This window comes from Strix uralensis, chromosome 7, assembly GCF_047716275.1.
Source record: "Strix uralensis isolate ZFMK-TIS-50842 chromosome 7, bStrUra1, whole genome shotgun sequence".
Taxonomy (NCBI): Eukaryota; Metazoa; Chordata; class Aves; order Strigiformes; family Strigidae; genus Strix; species Strix uralensis.
Window position 1 is genome coordinate 38,835,622 of NC_133978.1, and position 17,383 is coordinate 38,853,004.

The following is a 17,383-nucleotide window of genomic DNA, read 5'->3' on the forward strand; positions in this document are numbered from 1 at the left end:
TTTGTCCGTTCCGCACCCCCCCTCCCCGCAGTCCCCCGCTCCGCGCCCGGTCGCTTACCGTGGTGGCGGCGGCGCGGCCCGGCCGGGCCGGCTGTGGGGGCCGCTCCGAGCCGCGCTGCCGCTGCCGCCGCCGCCGCCGTGCTGCGGGCGGGGCGGGCGGAGGGAGGGAGGAGAGAGGGAGGGAGGGAGGAGGGAGGGAGGGGAGGGAGGAGGGAGGGAGGGGAGGGAGGAGGGAGGGAGGGGAGGGAGGGGAGGGAGGAAGGGAAGAGGGGAGGGAGGGGAGGGAGGGAGGAGGAAATGCGCTTGTCACTTCCTGAGCGGGGCTGGCTGAGGCAGAGCCCGGCCCGCACCTGCGGAGCCCCGCGGTGCTCCCCCCACACTCCCCGGGGCGGGAGGTGGCGACGGGGCCCGGCGCAGCGGGGGAGGAAGGGGGGGGATAAGGGGGGAGGGCAGAGCCCCCCTGGACGGGCCTCCCCGGGGTGAGACATCGCCCAGAAGGAGCGTGGGGTGGAGGGAGAAACCGCAAAATTGATTAAAAATAATAATAAAAAAATAAATCGAAGAAGCGCGGTCAGGTACGGAGCGATGGGGAGCGCAAGGGTCGGCGGCTGGCGCTGCGCCTTCACGGCCGCGGGTGAGCGCGGACCCGCGTGGGGCTCCGCGGCCGCGTTCAGAGGCCGAGAGTGACTCCTGGTGGCACGGCCTGGGGGGGGGAGGAGGAGGAGGAGGAGGAGAAGAGCTGCACTCCATCAAGAGTGCCGCAAGGGTCCCCCCGATAAGTAGTTTTAGTACATCACAGACACACGCCACCTGCCACCGAACCCACTGGTGGGATTCGCGGAAAAATCCCTCTCTAATTTCCCTCCGTTTTTCCAGCATTTCTTTGGGGAAGAAGCATTTGCCAGAACGCCAGCTCAGCAAAATGCTGCCAGACTGAAGGTGGCCAGGGGTCCTCTGCAGCATCCAAACACTTGGCTTCACTTTGGAGGTGGCCTTGAGAAGAAATCCAGTATTTTCCATCCATCCAGGCTGATCTACACACAGCACGTAGGCTTCCGAGAGTGAACGAGGAAACTACATGACAGCTAAAAGGAAGATCTAGAACCCATTGCAAAACAGAGCCTAAACATTAATCTTGAACATGCGCAAGCAGACAACATGAGGTGTCATCAGGAATGAATCCGGGGCTAAATTTCATCTACCCGGCTGGATGGCCGGGCACGCTGCTGGGGATGGCAAGTGGGAACGAGTAAGGGCATGTGCGTGCCGAATGGCAAAGGGAGGCTTTAGCTGTGTAAGCCAGCAGTGCTTCGGGTGTCCTGCCCCGCTGATGCACAACCCAAGATACCGAAGAAATATCAAGGAAGACCATCAGTTAGTGTTTAAGGTCATAAAGAAGAAAGGGGGTAAATAAGCAGATGTAGCGGGAGAAAATTTAACAAGGGAGCAGCTCCTGCCAATGTAGCGAGGACTGAGCTCAACGAAAGCAGCTCCGTACTCAGTACGTATAAAATCAGGCCAGAGCAGCCAGTATGAGTGGGCTACAAATGGGAAAAAGGGCTTGGTGATGTGAAGGGGTTTTTGCATCAAGCTCCTCCATCCCACTCGCTATTTGCTTTTCTTATCACATATTGAGGCTGGTAGCAATAAAACACTTGCAAACTCCTTCTCCAGAAGTTTGGGATCAAGTTTGACAATGTTTTCTTATGGTTTCCCAGCTGAATATTTCAGTAATAAAGCTTGCAGTGTAATTGAATCCATTCCCGTGGCAGCCTTGTGCAGCGCAGGCTTGGTCTCCAAGAACCAAGCAGAAGGTTGCTTTGTCTGCTGCTGCAGCTTGGTCCAAACCCAGCATTTTGTACCTCTCGTCCTCCATGCTTTCCGACAGATGAGCGGGCTGAGGAGCGTTACCAGTGTGTGTGAAAGCCTGTTGCTGAAGCACAAACCTGTTTTCCACAGATAGTATTTTCGGTAACGTTGTTGAAATGTAAAGGCTGGCCACAGCTCCCTGCTCTGGTGACCGTGCAGAAGATCTTTGTCAGAAGGGGAAAAGACGGAAATCATTTTCAAGCTTTAAAGAACTGGGCATGAGAGTTTAGTCATCGTGGACAGAAAATTCATTCAGTTAAATTCTGAGCTGATTTAATTTGTGTTTTTGTCTCAGATGTCAGCGCCTTTGCTACCCACTGCCTTCCTTACAGAGATGGAAACTCTGTGGGTAGGAAAAACCATAACGATCCCCATGATCCGTCTGAAATTATACTGGGGTCCAAGTCATTAAAACATTTAGATGTAAGAGTGCTGAGCCCTGGGGACAGACACAATTTCCTTCACTCCCAGTGCACAGGACTTGGCTGCAGTTGCAGCCTGCTTTCTGTGTAGCCTTTCTAACGCTTCGCTGTCTACTCCAGTTTGTTGTTAGTCAAGTCATATGCACCACGGTTGCTAATAATTTCAGAAGTGTCCTTTTCATGATGACCTACAACTCTGCGCTGCTCTTCTGAGCACCTGAGCAATCCCAGTTATTTATGGTTTTATCCTTCTGCTCCTGTCAGGCGAGGAACATGGTAAGGGACTCACCCAAGGCCACGCAGAGAGTCAGAGTGTCCCAGTCGCAGGCTGATGTCCCAGCCACCCGGCTGTGCTGGGTACCGTGTACTCACGGGGACATCTTGGCTCCACCGAAGGTCTCCACCAGCACAAAATGGAGACCAGTTTCAGGAGCTACACTCCGGTTTCAGAGGAAATCCTGAAATTCACAGAATCTAAGTAACAGCGAGCAGAAGTATTTTTAACAGATATTTCATACCCAGGGAACAAGCACATCTCTGTAATATGATCAACACATTCTAGGTCAGAGAGTATCTGAATCAAGGAGACCCGACACTCTAAACAAGTGAAGCATTGCTGAGCAGAGAGGGTTGTTCTTATGACATTTGGCATACGATGGGATTTGCACCAAACCTAAAAATCCTTTTATTTCACAGGTTATTTGCTGCACACGTGCAACAGCTTCGTGTTTCAGCTCCCCGCTTTGCCTGCTGCCTCCCTCCCTGCCTTGGCAGAGGGCATGACTGCCGAGCTACGGGCTGCCCCCGACTAGGTGCGATGGAAACGGTTGACGGATAAAATAAATAGACCATAAAACACCTGTGCGAACCCTCCTCTCACTTGAATGCGCTAATCACTTTGTCAGCCATGTTTGCATCTGAATCGGCTTAAGATAAGCCAAGAGTTTGTTCTCCATCATTCACAAAAACCGAGGGAGCTGTGGACATGCCCAAAAAGCAGCATGCGACGCTGGATAAGCAGAAATGCAGCTCCCGTGGAGTTCAGGTGCCCTAGGGTAGGGCAGCAGTCAGCGAGGCTAATTACTACTGCAAATTGGGGCGAAAAGGCCTAGATCCTTCTGCTTGAAGCACCAACTTGTGTTTTAGGGGAAGCATTAGAAAAAATCTGACGAACCTTTTCTTGGTTGGTGTTTCAGGCTGGATGCAGGCTTATCAGACCATGCGTGCACGCCTCTGTGCTGCTAACAAGAGGTTTCAGTTCACAACCCTATCAACATTTCAAATTACTCGATAAATGCACATTCTTCCCACCTCTGCTTGACATGTGACACTGTCCATGAATACTTGGCCGCTGGAGTGACTGGGCTGAGGTTTATTTCTGTTCCCTCACTAGTGTTTATTAGCTCTGCCTCCCCAGCACAGGCTTATGCACTTGCGATTATCCAGAATTTATATGCTACCTTGCGGATACATCATTTGTTTGCCTGACAGCACTCGGTTTAATTTCCAGTAACCTAGAAATGGGCTCAATTCAAGCTATACTGTTACCTAACAAATGGAAATTAAGTTGGCTTTCCCCTTATTTGTGTCAAATAAAACACTCCAGCATTCCTCCTTTGTCTTGAGGCTGTAACACCTCATCTCCTTTCACTGAAAGCTCTAGGTATCTATTAATTGTTCCTCAATTTAGCTGCTACCCATAAGGGTTAGGTCATGCTCAACGTCCTTCCAGCCAAGCCATACGATAAAGCCGTCCCCTCCGCAGGCGTCCGTATCACCCATCCAGCCAAGGGGTGGGTAACGCTGCACACCACAGCCTTCCTCTCCTCTCACCCCAGAAAAGGCAGCGAGCGATGGGAATGCAAAAGCAGATCTCCTTAGGGCGATGCAAAGCCAAAGCCTGGCCCGTTTATATTCTGTGTGCTCTCCACATATTTTACAGGAGATGATTCGATATGTTAAAATGCTTAGAGGGCCTATAAAATAAAGCAGTTATTGTTGTAGCAAGTCGTGTTCTTTACCTTTCGGCATGCCAAGATTAGGAAAGCAATCCGAGTGCCAAAACACTGAAAATTTTGCTGTATGTTGCTAAATACCATACTTAAAGATTTTGTCTGGTATGAAATAACATAAATTTTGGCAGTCTTTTACCAGGCACCCTGGAACACAGTAGAACGGACATAGCAGAGTATATATTTGCAGATTTTCCTTACAATGGCTGCAGTGCTGCCAGTGCATTCCTGGAACGTGGAAATACATGGAAGCCAGTGTCAGCGATGAAGAAAAGCTTGCTGTGCCTAATCTACCAGAAAAGCTATTCAAGAACTCATCCTCACATAAAAATAAGTCCAAAGGAAGCTGCCAAGATCAGCTTCACAGTTATCTATCTAGCCTGCACACGTGGCTTCACCTTGTATGCCCGGACACCAAGCCCAGTTGTTTTAAGTGAGCAGTTTCAGTTCATCACCTCATTTGCCCATTCAGGCCTTTGACCCTGATGTCACAGCCTGCACCAGAAACCTGTGTAGAACTGAAATAATTTGGATGCAAATCATATGAGAGAACATCTCCATTTCTAGCCACAGACACGTTCCCTCAGAGAAGAATCTTTTTCATTGCTTAAAGACAAGGATAATGCAAACCCTCCGGAGCTGTCAGCCCAGCCTCTGAGAGCACTCTGGTTCTGTACAGCTAATCCTGAACAACAGGCACAGCTTCTATACTGGTATCCTATGGTCAGTCCTTGAAACACCTTATTATTGCACTGAAGGTGTGGGGCAGTCTGCTCACAGCACTGTTTATTGAATACTCTCCTGAGACTCACACCTGAGACCTGCGTGGTGGGACATGCACTTAACTCAGGTATAACCAGCTGCCCTGTAGATAGCAATGGCAGGAATAAAACCTAAATATCTGAAAGCTCCTTTTAAAAATTGTTTGCAAAAGCAAAAAAAGCCAAGAGTCTCCTTTCGCTATAGGTGTCAAATACCCCCAAACCCTGTGATATGATCAAGGCCGCTGGCCATTCCTGGGTTTCAGAAACAGTGCTGCAACACTGGATTTGAAATCGAGAGGGTGAGCCCATAATGCAAATAGTTATGTCAACCTGATGCCCTCAATGACAATATGAAGAAATATTCTCCTGATGGGACAGAAAGCCTGTAATTACATGCTTCATCATTGCTGGCCCTGTGTGGAAGAGCAGCTGCCATAATTCTGTTAGTGTTTCTGATGTAACCCAACAGCTCTTAAAAAAATACTGTAGCTCCCAGAAATGCTTCATTTTATACCACAGAATTATACTGAACTTCAAGAACAGAATATTAATTCCATATCTTCTAAGCCTTCCAAAAAAATTAACATTTAAAAACCAGCCTACAGACAGCACTGCAGTTGACTATTCCTGCTCCTTAAGGACTGTTAAATGAACGTACTTTCTCATAAATAAGAAGTTGGTCACCAAAAGGGAAGTCAAGGAGTAAGGGAACATTATCCTTCCCTCTGTGTTCATACAGTTGTGTCATGATTTTCATGTCTGGTATTTCTCACTTTTTAATTTATATAAACATGATTATAGAAGTATTTACTTCAAGAAAGTGCTGTGATGCCAAAAGGGCAAAGGCTTTTTTTCTTGAGAACCTATTTATCCTACACTCTAGCAGAGTCCCATGTGTAGAAACTCCCCTCGATCTGACATCTCAAATCAATACTTATTTCATTAATTTCACTTGGTCTCCTCTTTCAGATATTTCATCCTGACAGTTCACTTCCCTGATACACCCCATAAAAATCCAGGGTAAAATGCTCCAAGCTCTGTCAGTAGTACAAGCCCCATAACAAATACAACAGCCTCTCCCAGTAAATGCCTCAAAAGAGTATCCCTAAATGCAGTTTGCTTGGCAATAGCAGGTATCAGGAGCCAGGTATCGGATGTCTGAGCTGTGCCAAACACAGGTGTTGGTGGAGGTGCTGCTTGTTAGGGCTTATGTACTAAAAGCCATCCTCTGTCCTCCCAGAAGAAAAGGTCAGTACAGAGAGACAGGCTACCACAACCTGCACAACCCAGCTCGCAACTGCCAGTTCCAAGTAGTTCACGTATCCCTGGAGCTGTGCACGTTACCACTGAAAACACCCGACTGAGAAGATGAGGTCTAGTTTACATCCAATCTTGAGGTTTAATTGCTTAGGGAGAAAGGGAGCGGCTTCATTTCAAGGCTCTGGATCCCTCTGGAGGACACTAACATCTCCCTTCCCTTTCCAGGCTTTCCAGGCATCCCGCTGAGTTTGGCGTCTGGCTCATGAAGCCAGCTGCAAAGCCCACTGGCACTAACAAAATTTCATCCTTCAGCATGTTGTGGATCAACAAGGGAACATAAACCCTTTCTGTCCTGCCTACATTTTATGCAAAACTATACCCAGATCCAGAAAGGTAGGCCAGCTCTGCAGCGTCATCCCCTCTAAACTCAGTACTGCAGGAAAAGTCTTGTGGGCTCAGCTGCTGTTGAGATCCACGGAAGATGTTAAGTTTTACGACCCACAAACCTCTTATTTCAGTGAATCATGCATAGAGTCCTCAGATAGAAAAACAATAGGAGTAGAATGTATTTCAAATGCTGCATTTATTCTCCTGTAGTCTGGCGCTGCAGCTGAAACCAAGAGTCACACAGCTGTGTAGTCACGCAGATAGCAGCCTTCACGAACCGCCATGAAGCACTCCCCAAACTACAAGCAAAGCCTCACTCCTCCTAACTCACTGCTTATTCCTCTGCCTCTATTTTTAAGAGGTTTTTCACTGAAAAGCATCAGCATTTAGAGATCATATCTTTGTGAAGAACCATCTAGCTAGCTAAACTGCCCCAAATCAAAACATTCTTTGAGATGTCATTTCCAAATCCTACTAGTCAGTAAAAAGCCATTTCTTAAGTCAGCATCAGAATTGCTGCCTAGACTCCATTATTCAAAAAATACCAGGTTTTCAAGAGCAGATTTTAAATAGTAAACCTCTGTAACCATAAAGTATTTATTAAAATAATATTTTATTGCTATAAAATGTATCTCCTAAAACATGTTTTACAAGCATTTTTCTACTCTCCGGTGATACTTGAAAGTTCTTGGGCCTGTCAAAGAATATGCAAACTACAGATCAGATGCAGAAATTAGTTTCAAGCAACAGCTTGTGCGCTCATTTGAGAGCAAAGAGGGGCCATGACAAATTTAGGAATCAAAACCTTTCCACTTGTGAGAGCAACTCCAGTTTTCCACTCCCCACCCCTTCTCTCTGTAAAGGTATCTATCTGTGTTAGGTTAATGGTTGGACCAGATGATCTTCAAGGTCTTTTCCAACCGAGATAATTCTGTGATCTGCAGGCTCCTTTTTTTCAGCTTTCTTGAGTGTGTTACTAGAAAACTTTTATATAGAGCTGAGAAGCAGACAGACACGTGAATTCTGCCCCTGAACAACACAGAGACGTGAAGACAACTGCCTATGGACAAAGCCCAGACCCTTGTCCATGGGAAAAACACATTCCTGACCCAAACTCCACCAGACAACCAGGATTTAAAGCTCCTAACAAGAGGTCCGTGACACCTTTCGGCAGCAGGATGACATTTTAGTGGTGACGTTACTTTGTGTATCTCCACCTTATGACTGGATCCCATAATGCCCAAGGTAAAGCAGAGGAACCCACGCTCTCTCTGAAGGCTTGCTGCACATGGGGCTATATATAGCCCAGAAGTGGCAGGGAAATGCTTGAAGTGGAAGCCCTCAATAATTCATGACCTTGAGCAAATAATGAGGTAGGCTGGAAGAGGAGATGGGTTCTCAGCCTTGCCCCACCACTAAGAAGCCTCCCCGGTACAAAATTTATTCATACGGGAAGAAATTATTACAAAAATAAATAGAATAGTTGTCCAGAACATTTGAAAAACAGCAACATGGTAGCAAGAGAAAACAGCAAATTACTATCATTGCTTCCAAATGTCTTGCTAAAAATACTAATTGAAAGTGGTTGATCATACAATTTGCATGACACGCTTGCATGATTTCTGATGCTAAAATTCCTGTGTAACCATTTTAGGAAGCTTATTTTTAGCTTTGCAAATTATATAAAAATATTACTTAGAGAACAAAATCTAATAATAATCAATCCTATGAAGAGGAGAAAACAGTATTTGCCCTGAATCTTACATCTCTTATGGAGTGTGAAACTATAGTTAAATTCCTCCTAATTGATCAAAAGAAAATCCATGACAGCCATGAATTTATTTTCATTCCATGATTAAATACATATCATGCCTTCATTAGCAAAAATTACAGATGGGAATAAAACAGATGCCCTAACCACATCCTGCCAGAGTACTTGCCAATTAAAATTTGCTTGTATCAACTCTACCTGATGCCAAATTGCCTACAAAAATGTCGTAGTCTTTTTATTGAGGTTGTTATCAGTAGCGTACTTTGAATCCTTTGCACTACTCCATCAGAAAAAATCCTCTGTCTGCTGAGCAGATGCCGTACGTCGTACCACAAGTTACCAAAAGATAACCAGACCGTGGTTTTGGCACCCGAGTTAGGAACCCAAGCCTGTCCAAATATGTAAAAGAACTATTCGCTGGAACTAAACTTTCTCACCACTGCTGATAGACCACTCTTCCAATGGAACCAGTATCTCCCATTTTGCAAAAAGGTGTAGAATTTAGGATTCCTACCTTGAAGACATCACCAGATGGATCACAGAGGGAAGACTCACTACTATGCAAATAATGCCTTATTTCCTATCCTGGGAAAGGACTAGAAGTATTTCCTGACCCTTAAAGATCTCCTGAACCCTGGGAACTAGGAGAGGTCTGGAAACTAGGAGAAGCAATTCTCTGATAAGCAAACATGACCTTGCCTATGAAACAAAACCTGATTGCCTAATAGGCCCTCCCTGGTGTCTGAAAGAACAGGTTTATTGTCACCTGCAAATGTGTTTGTCAAGGCATAAAGAAATCTCATTTTCCTACCTTTCAAGCAATAGCAGTATTCTGAAAATACAAAACAACAGTAGAAATAAAGGCAAATAAATTAAACAGGAGGATCACACACAGAACTTTTTAAAAAGCTTTGAAAAAAGGAAAAATGAATGGATAGTTATGCTTTGAATTCTTTTGGATTTATGCAGCTAAAACCTGTCCTGAGAAATTCAATGGAAAACACACAGTCATTGTTGGCTCTTAAAACAATACTATATAGCAAATTAATAACGAAGGTGGCATATGTCACACACTAGTGAGACTGTAACATCACACCTTTATAGATTTATGAGATCAGTGAAAATAACTGACGAAGCATGCACACATTCAGGCAAGTGAGATTTTTAAAAACTCTCTCTCTGTGGGAAAAGAGTTGAGCTCTTTCAGCGGAGACAGAACTATGCTGGGTCTGAGAACCTCTGACAATCTGAATTTAAAGCAGTGACTGGTCCTTTTTTGCAACTGCTAAGGCTTTTATATTAATTTCCCTCCTTAACAGCTCCAGTCATGTTCACCTAAGAAAAAAAGATCCAGCACTTAAATTGCAAAAGCTTGTTCCCTATTACACCGCACAAGAGAAATGAGGTTTTTGCTTTGCAGAATACCTTTATCTCCGTTGGTCACTGATTACCAACACAGAAATTAAATACCAGATAATCTTTATGTTCCAAACAGAAATATCATTCAGTTCTACTAGTCTCCATCTTTAGAATGCCTTATTTCTCTCTCACTTACAAACTTGCAGCTCTCCTAAAACAAGTGAGGTTGTAGCAAGGACAAAATTTACAGGCAAGTTACTCAAAGCTGAAATGTTTCGAGGGCAATGTTTTATAGTCCCGTAGAGTTCCATACATAGTATTTTACTGTGTACTCAAAGAGCATTTATTTACACACGTGTCTGAGGTTTTCGGTCAGGTTTAAAGTTCAGACTTTTCTCAACTGATCTAATTTGTCCGAGATGGATGGCCTCACTTTTTTCCTTTGGAAAACCAATGCTGTTACACTGTTTCCAATTCTTCCTCCAAAGCAAAACTTCGGTGTTGGCAGCTCCTCCAGAATTTCAAATCCTGCCAGACAGAAATTAAAATGCTTTTATTAGAAGGAAGTAATTTTATTCTCCTCTTGGATAACCCTTTGCAAACCATTCTTTAGTTGTCTGGAAAACTTGCAAGTCAGTTACTGTGTAAGTTTATAGGACTGTATTGTTACACTGCACCACTGCTTTATACAGCTGAAACCCTTCCACGGATAATAAAAATCTTAGCTGGCTGACTCACACAAATTAATGGCAGAAAAGATGATGACTTGCCAGTAATTTTAGTTCTCCAGAAGGGACGGTTGTTTTCGATCCACACTGAGTTCCAAGCCTTGGGGATTAGATTCAGGACTGGCAGGTAAAAAAGCCCCGTTCAAGTGGATCAGAAAGGTCGCTGAGGAGGTGACATAAAAGGTCACAGTCACAGACATGACAGTTCCCCTAAACGTGGGTAACAACGTTACCCCGATTTCAAAGCAATCGGATGAGTGAAGTGGATCTGGTGATAAAGGACCAGAAGAGTACCACCAGGGTATATACACTTTCCCAGTCTAACTAGACTGAAATCCTCATCCTCCAAAGTATGACAAAACCTGTCCTCCCTTGGCACGTTGGCACTGGCAAACGCAGAAGCTGTAATTCCTGAGGAAAGCAGAGGGAAGGTAGGCTGAAGGATTTACTAGTCCCTGTACCTGGTCTAATCCTCATCTGAGAAAGTCAATATGCTAACACAGACATTAACATTTCCTCATTGCATCCTTGAACAACCATAAATTGGCAGGTGGTTCTGTTCAACTGCTTACCTTCTCTGAACTCGTTCAACAGCTCCTCCTTGGTCCAGTTGCAAGACGTGATGAGGAAAAAGCCCTCTGGTTTCAGTGCACTGCAGAGAGATCTCACGTACTGCTTCCTCTTTCCCACCGCATTATCAGGATTAAGGCTGATGGCATCAAAAGTCCCCTTGTCAATACAAATCTCAAATCCTGACAGCTCAGCTGATGGAGCCAGGAAGTCTTCTACCTAAACCAGAAGTCTACAACTGTGAAAACAATCTTCTAATCAGCAGCTCCGGAATCTTTTAACGCAAACCAGTACTTTAAAATAAAAAGCCTCAAACCTGACAATAGGTCTGCTTAGGAAAGGGTAACTCACAGGCTTTTCACACTTACAATGACATGTCAGCTTCTTTCTTCTCTGTATTATGTGATGATCTATTTGCTGTAAAGCCCATGTATATACCTATACATCTAAAGCTCAAACTAACATACCTGAAGTTCATTCTTTAAATCATTATTTGTACTCTGATCCCTGGTTTCCTAGGTGCTGCGTGCTAGGCACTGTACAAATACAGAAGAATAGACAGTGCCTGCCACAAAGAGATTACAATGGACATACAGGAACAGAGGCATCATACGGCTACAGAGCTGGAAGATAAAACAGCACAGCAGAGAGCTCAGAATGAAAGGCAGACACAGAATTACAGGGTGGCTGAGGTTGGAGGGGGCCTCTGGAGGTCATCTGGTCCTACCCCCTGCTCCAGCAGGGCCTCCCGAACTTCCTGCTGCACAGCTACTGGTAGCGACCCTATCACTCACAGATTTCATCCTCTATTCTCAAATCAGAAATTCAGAATGTAGCAGCTAAAATACAGAACTCGCCAAATGGAGAACCACTATTCCACTCCCTGCGAGAAGCAGGGAAATCTTGTTAGCCCTAATGACTGTTACAAACAGAAAAAAAAATAAGACCAAAAATCTCCTTGTAAATACAGATTTATTTGGTTAGAGTTCTCTCACAAATGAATGTCAAAAGACATTATTAATATAGTACACTGAGTACATCTGAATATCAATTAGGTCATTTAATCTTGGGTTCGAACGCTTTGTATTTCCTCAACAAGCTTTCTCTCAAAACTTACCTTTAATTTAATGTTAGACATCCCTTCTTTTTCTCTTACTTTTTCTGAAAGTTGTATTGCAGAAGGAGAGTAATCAATCCCAGTGAGATTCATGTAGCCAGACTTTGCCTAGACAGAAGCAGAGAATCTTAATCAGTGTGCCAGCAATTTTTTTATCCAGCAAGTGTATTCCCTAGCTACAATCCATCTCATCTCTCCTCTTAATGACAGAAAAAAACCCCCTTTTACTCATTTTTATTCCTGTTATCATTACAAGAGCTAAACAGCTGGGGGAATGAGCTGAAATAACTCCATTCTACCTTAATACGTCACCAAAAGAACTGTTGACTGAAAGTTGGTTTATGTCAACAAGTGGAAAACTGAGCAGATCTGTGAAAAGTAACACCCTGAAGGGGAACAGGCCCTCTTATCTGCACCAAAAGTAACCTAGAAGCCAGGAATTTTCAGTGATGGGAACATGTCCCAATGCCAGATGCTTCAAAATAAGAAAAAAACCTTCTGACACTTACATAACATTTAAGATTGAGCAATTATTTGGTTTATAACCTAAATTGTAAGAGCCAAAATACGTAACACATTAGTACAGAAATCTGTACTAATTTTTCTAGTTATTCATGCCAATGTCTATTTGAATGCAATTATTTGCATGCTACGAGGTCTTTGTATCAGCAATTTTCAGGCAGGTTATGCACCACATAAAAGAGCACACAGAGACTTCCTGTTAATCTAACTTTGGAGTAGATAACGATAACCCAGTTCAGCGAACTCAGGCAGTGAGATCCCAGCAACCCTTTTGCAAAGCAGGTGGGCACCTTGCAAGAGCTGGAGTTGGGCCTGTTGCAGGGGGGCAGTGACACATTTTCAGTCTGAGGTCGAAGCTGACCGACCAGATCTGGGTATCACGTGTGTCGGTTGGTCTGGCCAGATCCAAACCGAACAGGAAGAGCCCTGACCTCACGGCCAGCTGCAGGCAGTAAGTAACAGCAGAGAGGGAGGAGGCTTGGGTTTGTTTTGGTTTTGAACAATACATAGGCTTTAACTAGCATTAAGCAATCAGCTGCATATCTACTTGTTCCAAAGGCTGATACCTCGACAGTGAGAACTATGAGATTTTTTTAAAATGGCCATTCCTCCTTCCAGCAGCCCTTCAGCTCATGTGAGCTGAGTGCTAGCCAGCTGTTCTTAATTGAGGAGTAATTTCAGCTAAACACAAAGACTGCGTTGTTTGCATTTGATGAAGAACAGTGTATTGCTCGGGCTTCTGCCCACGTTCCTCCCCAGAGCAAACCAAGCTTCCTGAGATGCCTGTGCTGAAAACCTGGGGGTGGAACTGTAGTTCCCACAACAGCTCCTCTGTTTGGAAAGGAAGAGCTTGAGTCACTTCAGGGAGTTCCCATTCACTCCTATAGTCTCCAGGGCACAGAAGGAAAGTTTAAGGATAAACAACATTAAATGCTGCTAAACCTGTATGGGCTGACTACATATGGCCAGGAAGGGATCATTCATTCAAGTGCCAAACATGACCACGCTACATGCTGCCACTGGGCTCCTGTCCTGAAGGTGGCAGTTATAAAAGCACTCTGCTACTGCTTCTTGAAAAAGCAGATTAAATAGCAGAAGGGAGTTTGAAATGTTATCGGCTCTGCCCCATGTTTGGGCCTCTGGTGCTGCCAGGCAGACACCCTCACTTGAATACCCTTCACTTCAGAGAAGTTTTTCAATATTGTTGGCTCCCACAGTACTCAGAAAAAAAGAAAAAAAAAAAAAAAAAAAGAGAGAGAAGGTCAGAGCTCTGTGTGGCAGCAACATTTCCTTAGAAGAGCTGGAATTTTTCTGCCTCCTTTTTGTGCAATATTCCTTGCTGGACCTGACAATGTCTCACCTAGACCCAGCTTCCTTTAAGAGTCATTTTCTTACTATACTGCCATTTACTATTCTTTACTGCTAATGGCATGCCAGGGCCCAGTATTCCCCAACAAACTGTGCTCTATGGATATGTACCCTCAAGTAGTCACCTTTTAGAGAGGTGCTCTAATGCCCTATATGACTAAAGTCACAGTCTTTTTCAGTGTTGCCATTTCTATTCCATTATTGAGCCCAACTCCAACGGCAGAACTGTTCTACGGAAGCTGATGGGCTTGCCAAAAGAATCCTAACTTGATTTTCAAAGCCTAGCAGCTAACACAGAAAAAATTTACATTAACTAAGCAAGTGAGATCCTGAATTATTTAGCAACAATGTAATTTTTGAAGTCACTTTTCAAATGGGAACTGGACTGAAAATTTCCTATTAAAGTAACCGCAGTATTCTGAGGTGCTTAATGTAAGGGGGGAGGGCGCTCTTGCAGCAGTTTAATAGTTTTTAAAAGCTAACAGGCTGTCATTTTCCCATTACAGAATGAAAATCAATCTCAGATTTGTAAGCGGGGCCAGTATAAAATTGAAATCTTATAAAAAGATTTTTCTGTTGGATGTTTCAACAATGATAGAGCTAGGTAGCATCACACTGAACAATCATTATTAGGCTAATTTCTCTTAATGAGATGAGCAATTTCTGCTTTTGATGATATAACTTCTCCTATACTGCAGTGTAGCAAACAGTTCCCATAAAGGCTTTAAACTCTTCTAAAATCAACGTCCATGCTAAAAAAAATTCCATTACTGACTCTGACTTCCAGCCTTTTCAATTTCTACAGTAACTAATGGAGCCAATGGAGAATGTAGAGCAATAAAAACTGCGACAGTGCGACAGCTCCTTTCTTTACCAACTCTCCTGTAGTATTATAATAAATTCAATCAAAAATAGGAAAAAAATACTGGAATTCCTAAACATCTTGTATCACTGTAGAATAACATTATAATACTTCACAATGTATCTGGTAGGGGGTTTCCACCCTGACAGAAATGGACACTTCTTGAAAAGAAGCACTAACAACTTTTTAAGTCATTTACATATAAGCCTTGGTTTTAACCACTTTTTACATCGATAATGAGTGTTATTATCAGAACTGAGCGTGGAGAAAGGGTCTGCTTTTGCACATGAGAGTACTCTGTGTACTAGATTTCTTTATCTGGAGATGTTTTACACAACAGTGGGAAGAAATGCATTTTTAAATGTAGGAAAACAGAAAGGTAAAGTTAAAATAAGGGATACTGAGGCTGATGGATTTAAAGAAATATTGTAAATCTTGAAATCTGAAGTATCGACACTGTGGACAGCACCAAGAAATGAGAAGTTTGAACATGTCTAGCAAAAAAAAAAAGGTAGGTATTTCCATTTGGTAGAACAACATAGGCATTCTGTTCCTAAGTCTGCATTCCCTAATGGCACTGCTGGTTTGAGGAGTTACATACCCAGGTCCCACAGGCTGTCTGGCAGCCACTTGCAATGACACCTTGTCTTTGTGACAGGATGTTCTGTAAGGCATATCAACAGCACTAAGTTAATTCCACTTATACTCTTAAACCAAATGGAAGCAGAAAACCTGACGCACAGTAACTAGTGTTCTGTTAATGGGAAAAAACCACAACAGAAGTTTTAATTTAGGTTGCTTGCTTTTTGTCTTTCACATAAGTTGCAGCTTGCCATGATCACTATTGTCACTTGTGAGAACTATATTTAAACCACCCCATTTGGAGCACTGAGTCTCTATCAGAAGCACAAACTTTGCAAGATACCAACCAATTCAATCAGTAAAACACCGTTTCCCGTTCCAATATCAAGCACAGAGCTGTCAAGGGGGACCTTTTGTTTTTCCAACCATCTGATTATGCGAACCATGCTTTCTTCTCCAAACCTATGAAAAACAAGGGCTCAGGTAATTAAGGCAGCAAAAATGTACAAAAGGTACAGCAAATTTATTTCATCGCTTCCTCTCTCCAGCTTTTGCATAGCACCTCTTACTGAAGCACTTGGGTAACAACTGCCATAGCTCATATTCCATGTTTGCTTTGTTTAAATTAAATCACATGGCCTTAAAACTCACTAAAACATCAACTCTGGGAGATGAAGCCCTCCATATATTAAAAAACAGCAGTAGCACTGGCAACTTGCGTGGTTAAACCTGAGCTCAGGGATAAAAAGCACCTTTATCAGTAACATACATCAGAGCTACCAGCTCCCTTTCTGTGTAATGATAGTTGTCCAAGCGTAACTTCGAAACCTGCATTGCAAAACTGGGCAAGAGAGGAACTGGTGGCTTCAAGATTAAAATTGCCCATCGTTTTGTGAACATCCAGAACTACTCAGTAACCCAGTGAATTGCTGGCTGTGTTTTTGCAATGTCTGCTTTTATAAAGAAATAATAGAAACACTCTGGTGGAGTTGTTATTTACCATATTTCCCCAGCATCTCCAATGTCTTGAAAAGTTTGCAGTTCTCTTTCATAGGCAGCATCCCAGCTAGAGTCAGGGAAGGGGGTGGGGAGAAAGGACAAGATGTTGCAATTAATACTGGAAAAGATTTAAAGAGCGAGGGGAAGAAAGTGCGGGAAGGCGTTATCTAGGTAGCTGTATCATTTTATGTCCACGGTATCATCTAGGCAGACAAATTGCGCGAGAACACGTTGTCCGCCGGGCACCGAGCTGGCGATGCCCACAGAGGGAAGGTTGAGGGTTACCAGACACGAGTGTCTGGGGCACAGCACGGGATTCCTACTCCCCGGGGCAGCAACCCCGGGGAGCCACCGGGAGGAACCCGGCCTGGGCTGCCACCGCCGCCCCGGGCCCCGCCACGCCGCGGCCCATCACCCCCGCCCGCCCGGCCGCCCCCAGCAGCGGTGCCGCCACTCACTGCTCTCTGGTGCCCAGCACCGAGGGGCTGAAAGGCTCCTCCCCGCGCCCCGGGCCCGGGCCCGACTCCGGCCCCGCGGGGTGCCCTGGCCGCTCCCCCGCCACCGCCATGCCCGGCGCGCGCGGACCGGAAGCAACTCGGCACCATAGAGCGCAGCAGCCAGAGGGGCCGCGGGCGCCGCTCTGGCGCTTGGAGGACTCTAGCTCGCTGGCCGGAGCAGCGGCTGGGTGCGCCGCGGGGGGGGGGGGGTCGTCCCCAAAAAACCGAAGCGTTTTATAGTGTTGTTTCTAAGGGAACGGTAACGCTCCAAATGACCAGATTTTCATCACTGCA

At 44.6% G+C, this 17,383-nt stretch overlaps 2 protein-coding genes across 3 annotated transcripts in view; both read right to left on the reverse strand.

The window, feature by feature from the left end:
• The window catches only part of FAM53B (family with sequence similarity 53 member B), a 54,364-nt gene extending 54,229 nt beyond the window's left edge, over positions 1–135 (reverse strand). Inside the window, exon 1 of the mRNA XM_074875515.1 lies at positions 59–135. The gene's annotated coding sequence lies outside the window, so the exon portion shown is untranslated. The remainder of the gene's footprint in view (positions 1–58) is intronic.
• Positions 136–8,534: 8,399 nt separating this feature from the next.
• Positions 8,535–17,165, reverse strand: EEF1AKMT2 (EEF1A lysine methyltransferase 2). Of its 2 annotated transcripts, XM_074875498.1 has the most exons (7): positions 17,051–17,165; positions 16,594–16,659; positions 15,941–16,055; positions 12,260–12,367; positions 11,145–11,361; positions 10,615–10,735; positions 10,164–10,372 (listed from the first exon to the last, which is right to left on the reverse strand). In XM_074875498.1, the coding sequence occupies exons 1-6, from the start codon at positions 17,158–17,160 to the stop codon at positions 10,623–10,625; spliced, it is 729 nt and encodes a 242-aa protein (XP_074731599.1). In that variant the 5' UTR covers positions 17,161–17,165; the 3' UTR covers positions 10,164–10,372; positions 10,615–10,622. The 2 variants fall into 2 exon arrangements, with proteins under 2 accessions (XP_074731598.1, XP_074731599.1); XM_074875497.1 differs by lacking the exon at positions 10,615–10,735 and having other exon boundaries at positions 8,535–10,372.
• Positions 17,166–17,383: the final 218 nt, after the last annotated feature.

Coding starts and splice junctions, on each gene's coding strand:
- EEF1AKMT2 (XM_074875497.1), bottom strand. CDS start 17,160: ATGGCGGTGGCGGGGGAGCGGCCAGGGCACCCCGCGGGGCCGGAGTCG. Junction 16,660..17,050: donor GTGCTGGGCACCAGAGAGCA/GTGAGTGGCGGC, acceptor CCCTGACTCTAG/CTGGGATGCTGCCTATGAAA. Junction 11,362..12,259: donor TGTCTAACATTAAATTAAAG/GTAAGTTTTGAG, acceptor CTTCTGGTTTAG/GTAGAAGACTTCCTGGCTCC.